This window comes from Acinonyx jubatus, chromosome D1 (assembly GCF_027475565.1).
Source record: "Acinonyx jubatus isolate Ajub_Pintada_27869175 chromosome D1, VMU_Ajub_asm_v1.0, whole genome shotgun sequence".
Classification (NCBI taxonomy): Eukaryota; Metazoa; Chordata; class Mammalia; order Carnivora; family Felidae; genus Acinonyx; species Acinonyx jubatus.
The window spans coordinates 53,996,794-54,015,023 of NC_069390.1; the positions used below are offsets into that span (position 1 = coordinate 53,996,794).

General features: G+C 45.7%; 2 protein-coding genes across 6 annotated transcripts in view; both read right to left on the reverse strand.

Moving 5' to 3' along the window:
• RRM1 (ribonucleotide reductase catalytic subunit M1) overlaps positions 1-9,606 on the reverse strand; it is a 36,620-nt gene extending 27,014 nt beyond the window's left edge. The window contains exons 1-2 of the mRNA XM_027039679.2: positions 9,340-9,606; positions 2,136-2,224 (exon numbers count right to left, since the gene is read on the reverse strand). Coding sequence (XP_026895480.1) covers positions 2,136-2,224; positions 9,340-9,358 — 108 coding nt within the window. The 5' untranslated portion in view covers positions 9,359-9,606. The remainder of the gene's footprint in view (positions 1-2,135; positions 2,225-9,339) is intronic.
• Positions 9,607-10,704: 1,098 nt separating this feature from the next.
• STIM1 (stromal interaction molecule 1) overlaps positions 10,705-18,230 on the reverse strand; it is a 181,674-nt gene continuing 174,148 nt past the window's right edge. For 2 of the 5 annotated variants that reach the window (XM_053203617.1, XM_027039681.2), the window contains 3 exons: positions 17,322-17,388; positions 14,943-14,979; positions 12,446-12,637 (listed from right to left, as the gene is read on the reverse strand). In XM_053203617.1, coding sequence (XP_053059592.1) covers positions 12,593-12,637; positions 14,943-14,979; positions 17,322-17,388 — 149 coding nt within the window. In that variant the 3' untranslated portion in view covers positions 12,446-12,592. Of the gene's footprint in view, positions 12,638-14,942; positions 14,980-16,991; positions 17,389-18,230 lie in introns of all 5 variants that reach the window. The other 3 variants (XM_015062090.3, XM_015062089.3, XM_015062088.3) reach the window with 2 other exon arrangements.

Sequence of the window (18,230 nt, forward strand, 5' to 3'; positions counted from 1 at the left end):
ATGGACATTATTACCATCACCACTCTACATGAGAAACTAAGGCTCAGGATACTGGGACTTGCCCACAGTTACTAAGTCTTCTGCTCCACATCCCATTCAACCTCACTGTATTTCACTGTTTTCAAGACCATACTGTAAGAGGTTCCCCTTTTTAAAACACACAGTGCACAAGTTATTACCATATATTTTTAAGAAAAACAAATTCTAGGGGCGCCTGAGTGGCTCAGTCGGTTAAGCGTCTTGACTTCGGCTCAGGTCATGATCTCACGGTTCGTGAGTTTGAGCCCCGTGTCGGGCTCTGGGCTAACAGCTCAGAGCCTGGAGCCCGCTTCAGATTCTGTGTCTCCCTCTGTCTGCCCCTCCACTGCTTGCACTGTCTCTCGCATTCTCTCAAAAATAAGTAAACATTAAAAGCAAAATAAAGAAAAGGAAAGAAAAACAAATTCTAAGTTGTATATATGTGGGTGTTGACTGAATCTTTAAGACACCTTAATCCAACAGAAAATCAATGCACTTCCCAGTTAACCAAAGCATGCCCCCTTCAAAAAAAGTGTGTGTGTGTGTGTGTGTATCACTAGTTTATAATCAATTCTACTTATATTATACCTAAGCCCAAGTTGCTCCTGATCACTTTCTTCTCAGATCCAAGATATAAGTTATGTTCAGTAAAAGAGTAGTAAAGTCTTCTGAATAGCTTCTGGTGCTACATGGCAAGTAATCAGAATTCAGGATAAAATAACAAGTCACTTGTACATCTCACTCCCCTGTCTTTGGAACTTTCTTATCTCTAAACCAGGAAGATGAAATAGTTTGATCTCTCAGATTCATTCCAACTCTAATATTCAACTATTCTTTTTTTTTTTTAATTTTTTTTTTTTTAACGTTTATTTATTTTTGAGAGAGAGAGAGACAGAGCATGAATGGGGGAGGGTCAGAGAGAGAGGGAGACACAGAATCGGAAACAGGCTCCAGGCTCCGAGCTGTCAGCACAGAGCCCAACGCGGGGCTCAAACCCACGGACCGTGAGATCATGACCTGAGCCGAAGTCGGACGCTTAACCGACCGAGCCACCCAGGCGCCCCAAATATTCAACTATTCTAATTATTATTTAGAATTCCTAAATATAAAAACAAATGTAAAATATAAGTATATTTTACTTACATTCCTATTTATTTATAATATTATTTATATTGTTAAATATAAAAGAATTTATAATATGCATGTTCTAAGGTTATTTAAAATTATTTTCTTTTGAACATTTTGGTCAATTCAATATTTATCAAGTGTCTAATTACATATATGCCAAGCACTGTTGGATATCACAAGAATAAGACACAGCCCACCCTCGATTCTAGAGGAGGACAGAGACATATAACGAATTTCCATATCACGTAATTAATGCTGAGGCCAGCACCAGCGCCACAACAGTACAGATAAAATACCTAAATAAAGCTGGGGCAATATGAATGGGTTTGGAAAAAGGGTTCTTATAGATTCTATTTCAAAGATCATCTTGGAAGCTATGTGTAAGATGCATCTGAAGAGGGCAAGATTAGAGGAAGGCCAGGAGGACACTTTAGAGACCACTACAGACAGCAATCCAGAGAAGAGTTGATAAGGGTCTAGAGTAGCTAAGTTACAAAAAATGAGAAAAACAGAAAAACTTGCTTATGAATAGTTCTCCTTAATTTAAATGTTGTCCATGAAATCCACTTTATATTACTTAAATGTATTCTTTCTACATAGATAACAAAAAAGCAAATTTCAAACCAGTTCCTATCCAAATGACTATAACTCCAAAAGAAGCTTTTCTATAGGCTTTTCCACTTATGAATACAACAATTTACTCAAGGAACTCTTTCTAAATTTGGGTCCTGTGAGTTCTTTCCAGAGAGTGAGTTCTGTGAGTTCTTTTCATAGTTCTCTGAAAAGAACTCACAGGACCCAGTTTTAGAATTTTGTTTTGTTTTTGTTTTTTAGAAAATAAGCATTAAGCAATGAATTCACATTTTATATCCAACGCCATAACCAAAATATCAAACCAAAATATGTATCAAGTGAATGATAAGAGATAAGAGAGACTAGTAAAAAGAATCACATGAAACAAGGTTTAAATATAAACCATATTTACTTACAGGGTCAACAAAATCCATATTAAGTCCATAACATAGCTTCTGGATTCGAGACGTAATTTTGTCGAACATAACCCGCTCTTGGCGGCCATCTGAAGAATCAAACCATGCAATTCACATTAGCACTTAATAACATAGCGATGTCAAAGAATCAAAGGTAATTAACACACGAATTTTGAATATTGATGAACATGAGATGCTATTTCACAGATAAAAAGTTCAGACCCCAACAGATTCATCAAAAAATTTTTTGTGTCTTCAAAAAGTAGGGATTTTATACTGAAAGTCTTCCCTTCTTCCTTTACATTAAAAATCAGTTGGATTCTTGCAATAACTTCCCAAATGATGTTTCTCCCTTTATCCCAGATAGCAGTCAGAATTATTCTTTAAAACTTAAGTCGTGGTGCCTGGGTGGCTTAGTCGGTTGAGCATCAACTCTTGCTTTCAACTCAGGTCATGATCTCACCATTTATGGGATCAAGTCCCATGTCGGGCTCTTCTGCGCTGGCAGTATGGAGTCTGCTTGGGATTCTCTCTCCCCCTCTCTCTCTGCCCTTCCCCCTGCTCTCTCTCTCTCTCTCTCTCTCAAAATAAATGAATAAACAAACAAAAAAACAAAAAGCTTAAGTCCAGGGATGCCTGGGTCGCTCAGTCGATTAAGCGTCTGACTTCAGCTCCTGTCATAATCTCTAGGTTCGTGAGTTCGAGCTCTGCACTGACTTCTGCAATGGCAGCTCAGAGCTTGCTTTGGATTCTCTCTCTCCCTCTCTTTTTGCCCCTCACCTGATTGTGCGCTCTCTCTCTCTCAAAAATGAATACATAAACGTTAAAGAAAAAAAACACTTAAGTCAAAATCATGACATTATCCCCCGCAAATCTCCTCCAGAATAAAAGTCAAAATCATTACGAGTACAATCATTATAGTCCATAGAATCCTACACAATCTATCCTGTGTGCCCCCGCCCTTCCCCAACTTTACCTTCTTCTTTCCCACCTTCCTCACTTACTCAACCCTGGCAACCTTGGCCTCCTTGCTATCTATACTCTTTTAAGTATTTGGTCAATGCTATCTTCCCAGTGAGGCTTCTTTGATCACCCAATTTTTATTTTTTTTAACATTTATTTATTTTTAAGAGAGAGACAGAGCATGAGCAGGGGAGGGGCAGAGAGAGACAGAGACACAGAATCCAAAGCAGGCTCCAGGCCCTGAGCTGTCAGCACAGAGCCCGACGTGGGGCTCAAACCCACAAGCAGTGAGATCGTGACCTGAGCCAAAGTCGGACACCCAACTGACTGAGCCACCCAGGTGCCCCTGATCACCCTGTTTTTAAACTGCAATACCCCATGGGCACCTGGCTGGCTCAGTCAGTTAAGCGGCCAACTCTAGGTTTTTAGCTCAGGTCATGATCTCATGATTTGTGAGTTCAAGCCCCGTGTAAGGCTCTACACTGTCAGTGTGGAGCCTGCTTACGATTCTCTCGCTCCTTCTCTCTGCTTCTCCCCCAATCCTGCTTGCTCTCTCTCAAAATAAATAAACTAAAAAAAAATTTTTTTAACAAAAATAAATAAATAAATAAACTGCAATGCTCCAAACACAGCCTTGCTCTTCTTACCCCCCTCCTCCTTCTCTGCTTAGTTTTTCTCTACAGCACTTAGTACCATCTGACTTACTATGTACTTTATTTATGTATTTGTTTACCGTGTGAGCTCCCCACTCATCTGCTAGAATATAACTTCCAAAAGGAAAAAATATTTTTGCAAGTTTTATTTACCAATACACTGTCCAGTGCCCTGACCAAGAACCGAGGCCTAGCAAGGTACTCAAATATTTAGGAAATGTTAAATGATTTAAAACCTGTCCAACATCTTCATGATAAATTTGTCTTACATATTCATGATTTTGAATGTACTTCATACCATGTAAAGACATACTTCTATTTGTAATTCAAGACAATCTTCCAGAGGCTTCTTAGTTTTTGTTTTGCTTTTTCCAACCTCTTAGTTTTCATATTTCTGGCATATGGTAAGCAAATACATGTAGACCTTATCTAGTTAGTCCTTTTACGATTCTGTATTCAGAATATATCCTCTTTGTCCTTCCAGACAAAGTCCTATTATTCTTAGTTTAACTTCAATAGTAGTTCATCCAACCTTTATTTATTTACTCCTGTCAAGAATAGTAGATACATCCAATCACTAAATAGCTTGTCTTAGGCAAGCCACACAATATGACCAGACATTACAGATCTTCATTTACAGAATAAGGATAATTATTATACCTCTTCTTACTACATCAGTTTATTATAACAACAAAATGAGATTAGGTAAAAAAGTGCTTTTGTCTTAAAAGCTTTGGTATAATTACAATTATTATATCTCATTTTTTTTTTTTAAAGCTGCTCTTATTGGGAAAACACTGATCACAGTATATGATACAAAAGAGGTACTCAATAAATGTTAGTACCCCAAACTGATTCATTTGGTTTATCTTCTCTGTTCCCCATCCCCAATCCTTTTTAACTAGTAACTAAAGGGCAACATGTTAATTATATGTTTACACTTGGCCTTCTCATTCACATCTTTATGTTAAAACTTAGTTCAGTGGCTGACCCAAGGTAAGTTCTCAAATGTTGGATGAAGAATAAATTAAAATTAAGACACCACTACTAACCTTTCATCAATAAAACAGGATATTTTTTCTTCTGCACTAATATCTGAACACTATGACAGCCGTCTTTCTGACCACCATTGTGATCTCCTATTCTGGCCAGATGCACATATGCAGTGCTTAACCCTGCAACAGAGTTAATTTACTGGCCCACACTGGGACTAGGCCCTCAATGCTCTACCAACTGGCTAACTAAGCAGACAGATGATCACAAAGCAATATTTGCAAACAGATTTCTGCAGCTGCCAAGTTAATCAGGAAACTGACAAAAATACAACAGCAATTATGCCGACTCACCCTGGAAGGGGAAGTCTAAAGGCCCATTTTCTAGCCTATCATTCCACTTGGTCAGCTTTGCAACTCAGATGCTGACTTCATCACATCATTAATCCCTGCTTCTCACTGCCTACATTATCCTCTTCTCTCAAGGAAAATCTTCCTTAATTTGGCCCTCTATCACTTTTTCACCTGTTCCCTGTGAAAATAACATTAAGTTCCAATAGCGCCTCCCATTCCCACACCCACATCAATGCTTATACCACGGGACCTGCCCCAAGCACTCAAACTTACACTGACCTCTTCCTCTTCTGAAATCCTCTAGAATACTAATTGTCTGATGTCCTCTTGATTACAAACTTCTCTAATTCTCTCTTCAGGAAGACTTTGCTATACTGTAAGTTAACCAAGGATGTGCCTCTTCTACAAGGTATGATGTTCTATCCCCTCTACCTGGAATGTTTAACCCACAGATCTTCACACAGCTGGCTCTTAATACTACTCAGAGCTCACCTCAAATGCCAGCTCCTCAGACCTTTCCCTGACTATCTAACCTAAGGTTACCTTCTCAATCACCTTTATTACATTACTGTTTTACTATCATCATCTCCCTAATCATGATCTGAAGTTGACTGATTCTTATATTTACTTGTTTCTTACATATACATACCACTCTCACCCACACCAGAATGTAAATGCCATGAGAAAAGGGATTTACCTTGTTTGGTTCATTGCTGTAATCTCTACTACCTAAAACAGTTCCTGGCACAAAGAAGTACTAAATAAATGCTTTCTGAAAAACTGAATGAATGGCCTCCTACAGCCTTTACTTTACCTTTCAGAGTATCATATTTTATTATATTAAGTTCTTAAACATGTCTATCTTTGGGGCGCCCGGATGGCTCAGTTGGTGGAGAGTCTGACTCGATTTCAGGTCAGGTGTGATCTCATGGTTCCGGAGACTGAGCCCTGGGTCGGGCTGTGTCTTGGGCTCTGTGCTGACTCTCTCCCTCGCTCTCTCTGCCTATCTCCAGCTCACGCTCGCTTGCTCTCAAAATAAATAAACTTAAAACAAAAATAATGAAAATAAATGTGTCTATCTTTATCAATTGATTGTAAGATCTTTGAAAACAGGAACCATGTCTGCCTACTCAGCCTTAATCTCAGTGCCCAGCAGAGTTTCCACACAGACTTGTAAAATAATACAGTGAGCTGTAAAGGGAATTAAGAAGGAAGGGAGAAAACAGGGAGGGAGATAAGCAGGGAAAAGAGAGGGAGAGCTAGAGAACAGATTTGGAATAGAAGAGTGATTATCAGAGTACAAGTGGATGCTTTAAAAGGAATTATTTTGAAAAAAAAATTTTTCATTTCATGAATACACACACACACACACACACACACACACACAGACTGGCATGTTCTCAGTCATGATGTAAAATATAATTTTTCTATGGGTTACAACCCAATGTTTTGAAAACCCTATACTGCATTCCAAAGCACACTTTACAACTCAGTCAGCTACACTGCATTTATTGCAATGATTCTCAACTTTTATTCTTTAACCTTAATCTCCTTGAGGAATACAATACTCTCCCATTAGGAAAAAAAAAAAATAGCTAAAGACAGCAAGAGAAATACTCATCTACTATTTCCTTCTGTTACCTAACAATTTTCATATGATTAATCCTATGTCCCTAACAATCCTAAGATCTCTGAAGATGGAGCTGCCTTCTTCCTCTATTATTTCCCTCACAGTGCTTAGCAAGATATAAGCACATTGAGTAAATAGAGTAGTACCCCTTTGTGGCAGAGGATACATTCCAAGACCCCCAATGGATGCCTGAAATCACAGAAAGTATACTGGGCCTCATATATACTGTTTTTTCCTGTACATACAGACCTATGATAAAGTTTAATTTATAAACTAGGTACAGTAAAGATAAACAATAACTAATAATAAAATGAAACTATTATAACAATATACTATGATAAAAATTATGTGAATGTGGTCTCTCTCTCAAAATACCTTGTGGTACCAGGATGATGTCAGATGACAAAATGAATATATGATGGGATGAAATGAGGTGAAAGTCATAGGCATTGTGATGTAGAGTTAGGCTACTATTGACCTTTTGACAATACTCAGGAGAATCATCTGCTTCCAGATCACGGATGTCCGGGTAACTGAAACCGTGGAAAGCAAAACCCCAGATAAGTGGGGGAGGACTACTATACTAGTAGGTTGACTGCCAGCTGCCCTCCTGGATAATTACTTTAAAATTAAAAAAACTACATAAGTCAGTCTGCTACTCACTGGCATGGCAAAAATGAGAGAGAAAAAGAAAAACCCTAAGCCCATAAAAGTCAAAAATAAAAGAAACCAAAGTACCACTTTGTATATTAACAAGCCCTGATAAATGCTACACTGGCAGAATCTAGCAGAGACTCATCTGGATCAAATTATGTTCTCTGAAGGAATGAGAAACAAAATAAGCCCTGCCTTTCAGAGCTTGTTGTAGGAAGTACCATCTAAACTACAGCATTTTAAAGTGGGCCCAAAGCTGAAAAATATAACATAGAGGTGTTACCTACTCCAGTAATTTAGGTTCACAAGTTTTCAATTCCTATTTGTTACAGACTTACCATAAGGGGATCCTCATCCTCCTTTTTTTAAAGGTCTAAAAAACTAGATGCTCATCTCATTCACAGGAAAGGACCAATAAAAGTGCACTATGTATTTTGGTCTTTGGTTTCATGAGCTAAAATGGGAGACTAGGAATTTCAGAGAATGATGTTCTCAAGATACTAAAGATTAGAAGATGGACCACCACTGTCCACTTCTCCATCTCTTGGCTTTTATTAAACTACCCAGCAAAACCAAATCAACCACCTGCCTACCCCTAGCATTTATTATATCATATATACTTCTTTAATGTTTATTTATTTTTCAAAGAGAGAGAGAAAGAGACAGAGCGGGGGGGGGGGGGGGGGGGGGGGGCAGAGAGAGAGGGAGACACAGAATCTGAAGCAGGCTCCAGGCTCTGAGCTGTCAGCACGGAGCCAGACAGGGCTCGAACCCATGGACCATGAGATCAAGACCTGAGCCGAAGCCAGACACTTAACCAACTGAGCCACCCAGGCACCCCTATATCCATCCTATATTTTAAAATAATTCTCATTCATTCTTTGAATTCCTATTCATGGTAAGTCCTGTGCTAAGTATAGGCATAAAGTCCCGATCTTTGAAACACTCACAGCCTAGTGGACAAAATATCCAGTCAACCAGTATTTACTAAGTGCCTACAATTTTGAAATAACTTTATTGCTTTAACAGGGGCAAGTAGGTTCAAGTTGAAACTTGTTCATACCTGCCTCATACGGTTCTCTGCTAAATGTATGTTTTGCTCTTGTTTTTCCAAACCGATTAAACCTTTTGGCAAGGCAGGGACCGTCTCCTCTTATAATTTCACACTGCCAAGCAAAGGGCTGGCACAAAGGAGAAACTCAGCAAGTCTAACGGGAAATAACTGTTGAGGAAGAACACAAGTCCCAGGCCCTTCCCAGTACTCATCCTGTCAGAAGTTGTCTTTGCCACCCTACTCTGATTCTGTATCACTAGTCCCAGTCCCAAACTCCTCCGAGACTACTCCTGGGGCAAGTGGCAACACACGTCGTGCAAAGGGCAAATTCCAGGGGTGTCTGTCTGTGTCTAAGATCTTTTCTTTTTCACCCCACAGAAGAGATCAGGAAACTGATAGGTGCCCGTTTAGGGCTGAATCCCTTCTTCCCGGCTCCTCCCAGTCCCTAGGACAGCTCATCAGCCCCAGGGTTTTCCAATACAACTCCGATGTTAGCCATGGGTTCGAACCCTGGCCTCACCATCAACTAACTGGGTGGCCTTGCGTTAGTCACCAGACCTCTCTCTGCACTTCAGATTCTTCACCTGAGAAGAGGAGCTAATAAACACTGCCTGGAAAGTGCTCGGCTCACACAGGAACCACCCGATAAAGGGGAGGTATTACTCTTTAGAAAGGCGCCAGGATGACAAAGCCGAGGGGGCTCAGACTGAAGGCCTTGTGGGGGGTGGGAGGGTCAGACTGACGCAAGCCAGAGGCCGAGCGGGCTTGACAGGGCGGGAAGCCTCTGCGGGCAGGGCGGGAAGCGGTGGAGGCGGGCAGGCGCCGCCGACTGCAAGGGCGGCGGCAGCCCGCGACCCCTTTACCTGCCCCCCACTAACCCGCCGCCCCCTCCCCGGCTTCTCACCTCGCTTGATCACATGCATCGCGGCTAGTGGCTGAGGCGCTGAGGGATTCGAGACGGGACTGCAGCTCTGAGGCGCCGGCGGGATCGAGAAGGTAGTAGGGTGCGAAGGGTCGGGTTCCTGGGGGTACTCAGGTGCAGGGACTGGATTTGGGACCACAGAGCACTTTACTCCACGGAGCGGAGGCGCGACAATCCGAATCCCCTTCCCGCTCCCGCCACCCAAGACGCAAAAGCGGCGCGACGGAGCTCGAATGACGTTACTCGACGCTGCCAGCGCCCTGGCTGGTGGGCAGGGCTAGTAAAGCCCGAGTAAGCCTCGCCCCAGTAGCCGCCATCTTGGGTATGGGCACGGCCCTGGATACTGCGCCTTTCCCGCGGCCACATTGGGTGTGGGCACGCCCGGCGGGAACGCGGTTCTCCCGCCGCCATGTTGAGTGTGGGCATAGAGGAATCTGGGACAGGAACCCCGCGCGGCGCACAGAACCCGCCAGGCCTGGCCCCGCCCTCCTCGGTGGCGCGCCCCCGCCGAGAACAAGATGGTTCAGGTGTTTTTGAAATAAAAACCCAACCATCCAAAAACCCTTTCTTGTCTTGAGGACTGTTAGAATATAATAACCCGACTGCTGTCCAATGTGGGCTGTAGCCTTCGATCCAGAGCTGGAGGCAGCCAGGAGGCCCACGCTCTAGGTCGGAGGAAATCTGGCACTAAATCCTTGGAAGAGAGCCTTGCTAGGCTAAGGGCATTGAATTTTATCCTGACGGAATGGGAACTCTGGAAGAGTTTGAGCAGGGCAGGGCTTTTATAATTCTCCAGCGGGTGGTGGCAGAAACAGGGTCAGCAGTAAGGCCTTGTGGAAGCAGAATGGACTGTGCTTGGTGACTGAATGTGGGGGGTAAGAATGGGTAAGAGACGAAATATACAAGACTGATGTAAAAGCTTCTGATTAGGCTACACAAACTAATTTTTATGAAAGCTCACGTGGCATCGATTTCTAAAACCTTTCATTGGTTTTTCACTGCCCTCCAGATACACCCCGAGCTCCCTGTGAAGTAATTAAAAAAGACAAAGGTGATAGGCAAGGCCATGGGATAGATAGGTTAAGGGTGGATGGGGTTGCCTGATTTAGCAAACAAAAATAACGTGTCCCAAATGTTGCAGGGGACATAATTATACTAAAAACGTTTTTATTTATCAGAAATTCCAGTTAAACCAGGCAGGCATCCTGTATTTCATCTGGTAACCCTATCCAGAGAGCTTTTGGGTACGTGTGTTAGTTTCATTTTTCCTTGGCCAAGGAGAAATAGTCTCTTCTTCATCCTGTCTGCTATGCCAGAGAACACAATGAGAGTCAAAGCCAGCAGAGGTTAAAATCTCCTACATGCTTTATTGGACTTCAAAGAGTCTTATGAAATAACACAGAAAAACCCATGTGAGGGTGCCCAGGGGGTACAAGGCAGTCTGCAGCCTAGCACCCTCCTAAGACCAGCCCCAGGTGCCTGCACCCCAGGCCCCAAATAGGATCCCAGAGTAAAGGCATGGGAGGGAGTGGGGCAACAGGAAAATACCTTTACAGCCATAGCAAAAACAGGTAAGGGAGAGACTTGTCTAGAGGGTGGGAAGGGTGTGGGGGAAGAGGTCACACAGCTGCCTTCACCTACATCTTCCTTAGCCACCCCCTTCCCTAAACCAGCTGTGTCCTTTTTGAGCCTCTGGCCCAAGCTATGCAGTAACATGAAAATGGGGTCTGACAAGGGGAGTATGTGGTGCAGGCACTTGGGAAATTCAGGAGATTTATTTTTTCAATTTAAAAATGTTTTTTGGTTCAAATGCAACAATATCCTGCCCAACCACTTCAGGGCCCCATTTGAGCCCTGTATCATGGCTGAGACTCCCATGGCCAGGGGAGCCATTTGTCCTGAGCTCCAGGAGTACTGATGCTTGGGGGAGCATTTGGGCAGCACCTCTTATAGTCAAACCTTCCTGCAGTGTGGGGGAGCAGGGATAAGAAAGACGCAGGTGTGGGTGAGAGAAGAGAGAAAAGGTGACTACCTATAGCCCACAACTCTGGCATCTACTCATGCTCCAACTAAGAGGAGTCTCTCCCAACCTACCCCCTAGCCTGGCCTCTCTTCAAAATTCTCTAGTAGCTTATTCTCTGGGAATGTGTTCCACTCCCCCATGGACCCCTAGAGGCTCAAGAGAGCTCCAGGCCAAGTTTCCTTCTGGCCCACCACACTCCCAAAGAACAAACCTCAAGCAATAGACCCTAGGCCCGCCCCAGTCTGAGGCAAACAGAACCATCGTAGATGGGGTGGAACAGGTCTGAGGCACAGACGTCAGAAGTTACTCCTCCTATCTCCCCCCCCCCCCCAAAGCTGCTAGGGGAAGTTGCGGAGTGGTGGGAGGGAGGAGCCTGAAAGCAGGAAACACAGAGAAACAAGAAACCAAACTTCAAAACTGGGACAGCAGAGACAGAAGCTGGACCCCAGAAGTGGAGCTGGGAGCTGAGGGGACAGCAACTAAGACATGCACTGAAGTAGAGAGGGAGTGGCAGCGGCAGCCCGTGGGTGGGAGGGCAGGGCAGGCAGGCCATGGTGGTCAGTTAATAAATAATGTCGAAGGACCCAAGGATGAGGGGGGCAGGTATGTACAGTGCCGAGGCCCCTGGGCCAGCCCCTCCCATGCCCCACTCTAGGGGCCAGGGATCTTGGAAGGGGAAGAAAGAGAGGCAGAAGACCAGGGAAGGGCAAGCTGTCCCGCCACTGCCACTCTCATCCTGACTACTTCTTAAGAGGCTTCTTAAAGATTTTGAGGGGAAACTTCTTCCGGCCTGGGCTGGAGTCTGTCTCCTCACCAATGGAGCCATTATCCTCCTCAGCCACAGCCTTCTTGCCAGCCAGATGGGGAATGCGTGTATTTCGGCTAGCCTGCAGGGCTCTGCCGTCCCCAACCGGAGATGGTGTGTCTGGGTCTGGGGAACTGGAGCTGTGAGAACGGGAAGAATCCAAAAGTGGAGAGCCACCAGGTGGGGCTGAGGGGCTCAGCTCCATCAGGCTGTGGGCCTTGTCCAGCCCATGGTTCAGCGCCAGTAGTGCCTTCTTGGCCAGGGCAGGGCTGTCAGGCAGTTTCTCCACCAAAGACCCGGGGTGGACCCCCTCAATCAGCCGGTGGCTGCCATTGGAGGTCATGGCGTTGAGGGCCTCATCTGCAGCACGGACCATCTGAGGAGGCTTGGGGGCCATACGCTGGCGGTCACTCATGTGGAGGGAGGACTCCGAATCGGAAAGGGTCAAATCCCTGCAAGACAGGGCAGAGAGGAGGAAAGGGACAACATACAGGATAGGGGAATGGGGAGAAGGTGAAGAGGAGAGAGGAACAGCATGAGAAGACAAGGAGGGGGTAGGGAATGGGGATGGAAAGAGGGGCAGGAGAGAGAAAAGAGGATGAACAGACAGGTGGGTGAGAGAGAAGGATGAGAAAGAGAAGGAAGTTGAGTAGGCCGTTAAGTACAGGATAAGAGAGGCGGCAGGAATAGGGAATGGGGACAGGATGGGGAAGAGACACGGAGGGGAGAATAAAAGCAGGGAGAAAGAAAGGCAAAAGGAGGAACAAATAGAAATAAGAAGGACAAGGGGAGAAAAAAAGAAAGAAAGGGAAGAGTGGTAGAGAGAAAAGAGACAAACAAGAAGCAAAACCAAACATCATTATACCATCATCTGTCTGGCAAAGGGCTTTCTAGAGACGGGCCCCCACCCTGCTGAGTGGCCAGGCCCTAAACTGCTGCAGCTGTAGGCTTAAATTCCCCAGGCATCCTCAATAAAATCTCTTCCTTCCCTCAGCTGGCTAGACTTCTTAGGACTCAACCTTAAGCCAACCCAGAGCCCACATATTGCTCTGGGTCACCATTTTCCATGACTTTCTCCCCCACGGACTCCTGTCACACCCTGGGATACATCCAGTCTGGGCCAAGCCCCAAGGAACAGGGTACATGCAGTAGTAAGTGGGCCTGACCCAGGCTGGGGAGGAGAAGGTTAGAACAGCCTTGCAAACAATCCCTTATCCACCCCAAAAGGTCAGGATGCTGCCTCTTTCAACCCTCTCACAGGATTCAAAGTGGGTCACAGAGAAGTGTTTCTGAGTTCAAACCAAAGTCGGCTGGCAGCTGGAAAGGTGGGGTCTTTTTCAGAGCTCTGTGAGAGGGACAGTGCAGGCAGGTGCAGAAACACAGCACATGGGTCTTTTAAGTAGCAGTCGTTCCAAAGAGCTGCCACTAGATGTCAGAAGGTCTGTTTCGATTTCCATCTCTGCCTGAGGCTTGTTGTGTGACCTTAAACTTAAGTCATCTAACCTTGCTGGTCCTCAGTTTTGGCCAAATGAAGATAATACCAATTGAGTGATCTTGCAAGGCTGTTTGGAGGATCAGGTATGTTAGCAAATCACTTGGAAATGTAGGAAGTATGTGGGAATGAAGATGATGAGGCCAATCAAGCTGGAAGACCCATTGTAGGCCAGTCACAAGAGGCTTCTTTGCAAGGCTGTTATGGGGATGTGACACCGCACACTGGACATGCACACACCAAGGTTAGTCCAGAAAGCTGAGACCCCAAAGGGCCTGGCTACTCCTAAGAAGGCCCATGAACCAATTCCCGATGCTTCCTCTCCTGCCTCTACAGACAAAAGGGTAAATATGAGGGGTCCCCTGTCAGTCCCTTAACCCTCCCTCTGCTTTTCCAGAGGCCTGACAACCACGGTAGAGGCAGAGGAGAGGGATAAGGGAAATGCTTAAGCATCCAGGTCAGGAAGCCAAAGGGAAAGAGTCAGGAGTGGTAGGGGAGAGCACCACAGGATCTGGAAAGGAGGAGGCTGGGGGTCAAAAATCAGGGAAGGCACCAGGCCCTTAAAATATGCAAAAGCAGAAGGTTGGCTCATAGCTAGTGTAGGGTTAATTCTCAACAGGAAACAACTAACTAAGCAGCTACCCCATGGGCCAGTATCTTCCTGGAGACAAGGAACAGCAGAGAACAATCCCAGCTCCAATTCCATTCTACAAATCCTATTTCAGCCACATACTCTACTGTTTACTAGTATTCAGTCTCATATTTGGTTTCCTATATCAGACACTGTCCTTTCTTCCATCTAAATATGCCCTTGTTTCCTTAAGTTCCAAGATGATCCTCTCCATATCCTGCCTTTTCCACACACATGATGAGCCAGTGAGCAAGGTGCCGAGACAGTTCCGCGGGGCAGCAGCACTGGAAAGGGGGCCATCTACGCTGATGAGGTGAGAACCCCAGAAGCCTACATTTCTAATGCCAAGGAAGAGTGGTCGGGGGTTGGGGGACCTCCCAGCCTCACTCCTCGTGGCCTACAGCTCCAGTTGGCCATGATTCCCGTCCCCCCATGCCTTGTCATCAGTTATAAGCTAAGACTTTCCAATGCAAGAAAAAAGCCTGGAGGAAGCCCAGGTGTCACACCCTGGAGGTAAAAGCCCTGCTGAGGCAAAGCTCACTTTCCCTCCCTGGATCTTTGAGACACTCAGGCGCCAGAAGGTGTCCCTCCCCAAAGGCTGGGTTGCCTTGGGCTCCCATACCAAGCTACTAACCTTACTAGAGAGCCTGTTTGTCTTTAGAGACGATCCTCTGGTGCATGGTGCAAAAGAAAATTAAGTAGTGAACAGGCCAGGTGGGTGCAGGCACCTCCCCACCCGCCCTTCCCCATTGCCCTCAGCTTGGGCCTTGGAGCTTGAGATCCACAGCATCCCCTAGTGCCCCAGACCCCATCCAGCCCTCTCCACCTGTATTGGGAGGGGCAGTCTCCCAGCCTAGGCTTCTGGATGAAAATGAGGATGAGGATGAATATGAGCCACTCTGCAGGGTGAAAGTGCTAGCAAAGGCAGTCCCTTTGTAAAAGACAAAGGAACAGCCCTCTAGGCTAACACAGAGAGAGACTGGCCTCCTGAGTGAAGCACAGCCAGAAGTCAGCAACGGCATCAGCAGGCTGCAGCCCCGAGGCCAGGGCTGGTCATGTCTCAACTTCAGAGATGAGAGGTCCCTCCAGAGGAGAGGGACTTTCTGAGTCTCCCCTAAGCTTGTTCCAGGCAAAGTGAATTCTCTTATCTCTGACCCTAGCCTATCTCCTAAGGTAGCTGCTAGAGCAGGCTGTGGGAGAAAGCCTTTCACCAACTGTTACACAGTGCAGTTATTGAGACCTTGTGGAAGGACAAAAATACCTAGAGTGCCCTGGAATGGAAAGTCAAGTTCTACTCTGTTCTGTTACTAATTAGCTGTGGGACGTGGGGAAAATTACTTAACTTTTCAGAACCTTAAATTCCTATTCTGAAAGTGAGTACTTTATGCTGGCCCCACCTATAAACTTTTCTTGTCTAAAACCCCTGAACCCATTTCCCCTCTTCAGTTCCCTAATTCCGTGAAGGTTACCATATCCATGCAGCCACCCCAGCTAGAAACCTGGGTGTCATCCTAGACTCCTCCTTCTCCTCCACCCATCTCAGCCAGTTACCAAATTAAACCTCTCCTTTCCAATGCCTAGACCTCACTACCTCCCCTACTGGTCTACCTTGGTGACTTCCAGATTTCTGTAGTCTCCCCTTCTCTTCTTTATACAGGCCACAAAAATGTTATTTCTAAAGTGCAAATCTGATTCTCTTCCCTTTATTTTTATTTGAGAGACAAAGAGCGCACAAGCTGGTGAGAGGGGCAAAGGAAAGGGGGTGGGGAGAGACAGAGAGAGAGGGAGAATCTTAAGCAGGCTTCATGCTCAGCATGGAGCCCGATGTGGGGCTGGATCCCATGACCCTGGGATCATGACCTGAGCTGAAATCAAGAGTCAGATGCTCAACCAACTGAGCCACCCATTCGCCCCATGATTCTCTTCCTTTTTAAAACCCTTTTGCAATTCTCCATCTCCTAAAGGGCAATGCCCAAGCCTCTTGGAGCCCTTCCTCCTCCTAGCCTCATCTACCACCCTTTCCCACCAATGCACGCCCAAGGTTCTAACCACAAATACATCATATTCTCTTGAACCTCCACGCCTCTGCACATTAAGCCTTCCTTTGCCTAGACTATACTTCCTCCTTTTCCTGCACAGGGTGTTAGCACAGATGTCACCTCTTTTGTGAAGCGTTCCACCCAGGTGCACACTGTTAGTCACTCCCCCCTCAGCACCCCATAGCACTTCTCAGACTGTTCCATAATTATTTATGTACCTCTCCCGGACCAGACTGTGAGTCTTGATGGCTGGGATTGTATCTTATCATCTATGAATCCCCATGCCCAGCAGAGCCTGGCCCAGAGCAGGTATCAATAAATGTTCTATTGAAGGAGTAAAGGAAGTAAAGACTCCATGGAAACAATGGATGTGAAAGTGCAAAGTTTAGGCAAAAGTGCAATAGGACCGTGAGGGAGGGGCATTGTACTCATTTTTAGAGTCAGCAAAACCCCAAACAGAGAAGGGAACAAAGTTGTGGGGAGTTAGGCTGAACTTAAGAAGGAGCCCAGGGCTGGGAAAGGGCAGGACCAGGAGAAGATGCCCCACTGCACACGCCCCCACAGCTGACCAAGCAGCAGCCAGCAGGCAGAGGCCAAGGTAAAGGCAGCAGAAAGGCAAGGAAGAGAAGAGAGACAGCCGATACCCCAAGCTCTCTGAATGCCCAGGCATCACAGCGGTGCTGTCAGCAGGGGATGGGTCAGGGTAGGGCTTCATCTGGAGGAAATAGGAAGTGCTGTGGTGGTAATAGACAGGGTGAACATGGACGTTGGTGATGGAGGTGGTGATGGTGGTGGTGGTGGTGGAGGAGGAGGTGGTGGTGGTGGTGGTAGAGGAACAGGAAGAAGAAGCAGAGGCAGGTGGAGAGCTGGTCCCGTGGCCTTCAGAACTGAAAGACTGTCCAGATGAAAGGCTGCGCATTCGCCGCAGAGAGACCCGGCTTGTCAAGAAGTGGCCAGCCTCGCCCTCTACCAACCTCTGAGATCCCAGGCCGTGCTGTGGTTCCGTCAGGCGCTGCCGGACACTGCACTGCAGGGTGGGAGCTGCAAGGAGAGTAAAGAAAGTGTCAGGAGGGGCCGACCTCCTCGGGGCTGGCAGCCAAGCAGGTTTGCCCCTGGAGAAAGGCTTGCTGCAGACCGCTCGGCCCTTGGTGCCCAATCTGGAGAACGGGGCACCTCCTCCCGAAAACCTCCCACCAGGGGTCCTAAAAGGAAGGGGACATTGAAGATGAGGTGCCCAGGTCAGTTTTAGTGGCAACTGCAATGGAAGGATACCGAGGGCCAATATTATTAGAGAGGAGAGGCAGGGCAGTTAGTGGGAGGAAACGGGCCAGGCAGGGTGGGAGGGGGTGTGGGACGAGGTCCGGGAGAGCACTAAGAACCAGCCTTTTTAGAAAGCCAACCTCAGGAAGTAATTCACAGTTCAGACAAGGATCTATACACACACATGCTCATCACATAAGTATTAATAATTGTATGAAAATACACATAAAATTGAAAATGATAATATATCTGATTGTTGGAAGACTATACAGCTATTAAAAATTCTGCTTAAGATTTGAAAAACATACAAAAATACCTACTGAAATGCTCAGGGGAGACAAAAGGATACATGAAAGAAATACCTTGAACTACGGAACACAAAAGACTCGAGTTTGAAGTGAGGCCTTCCCACTTGTAGCCACGACCTTGCGCAACTAGTTTCCCTAGTTTGAGACCTAGTTTATAAAATTCTGCAGGGTTGTTGTGACGCTTCAAGAGAGTGTATTTAAAGTACCTGTCACAGTTCATGGCACTCAACAAATGGTAGTGGTCATTATTATCTTGACCACATAAAAAATTATTAAAAATTTCACAGACAGGAGACTGTAGGAAAAAAGCTGTTC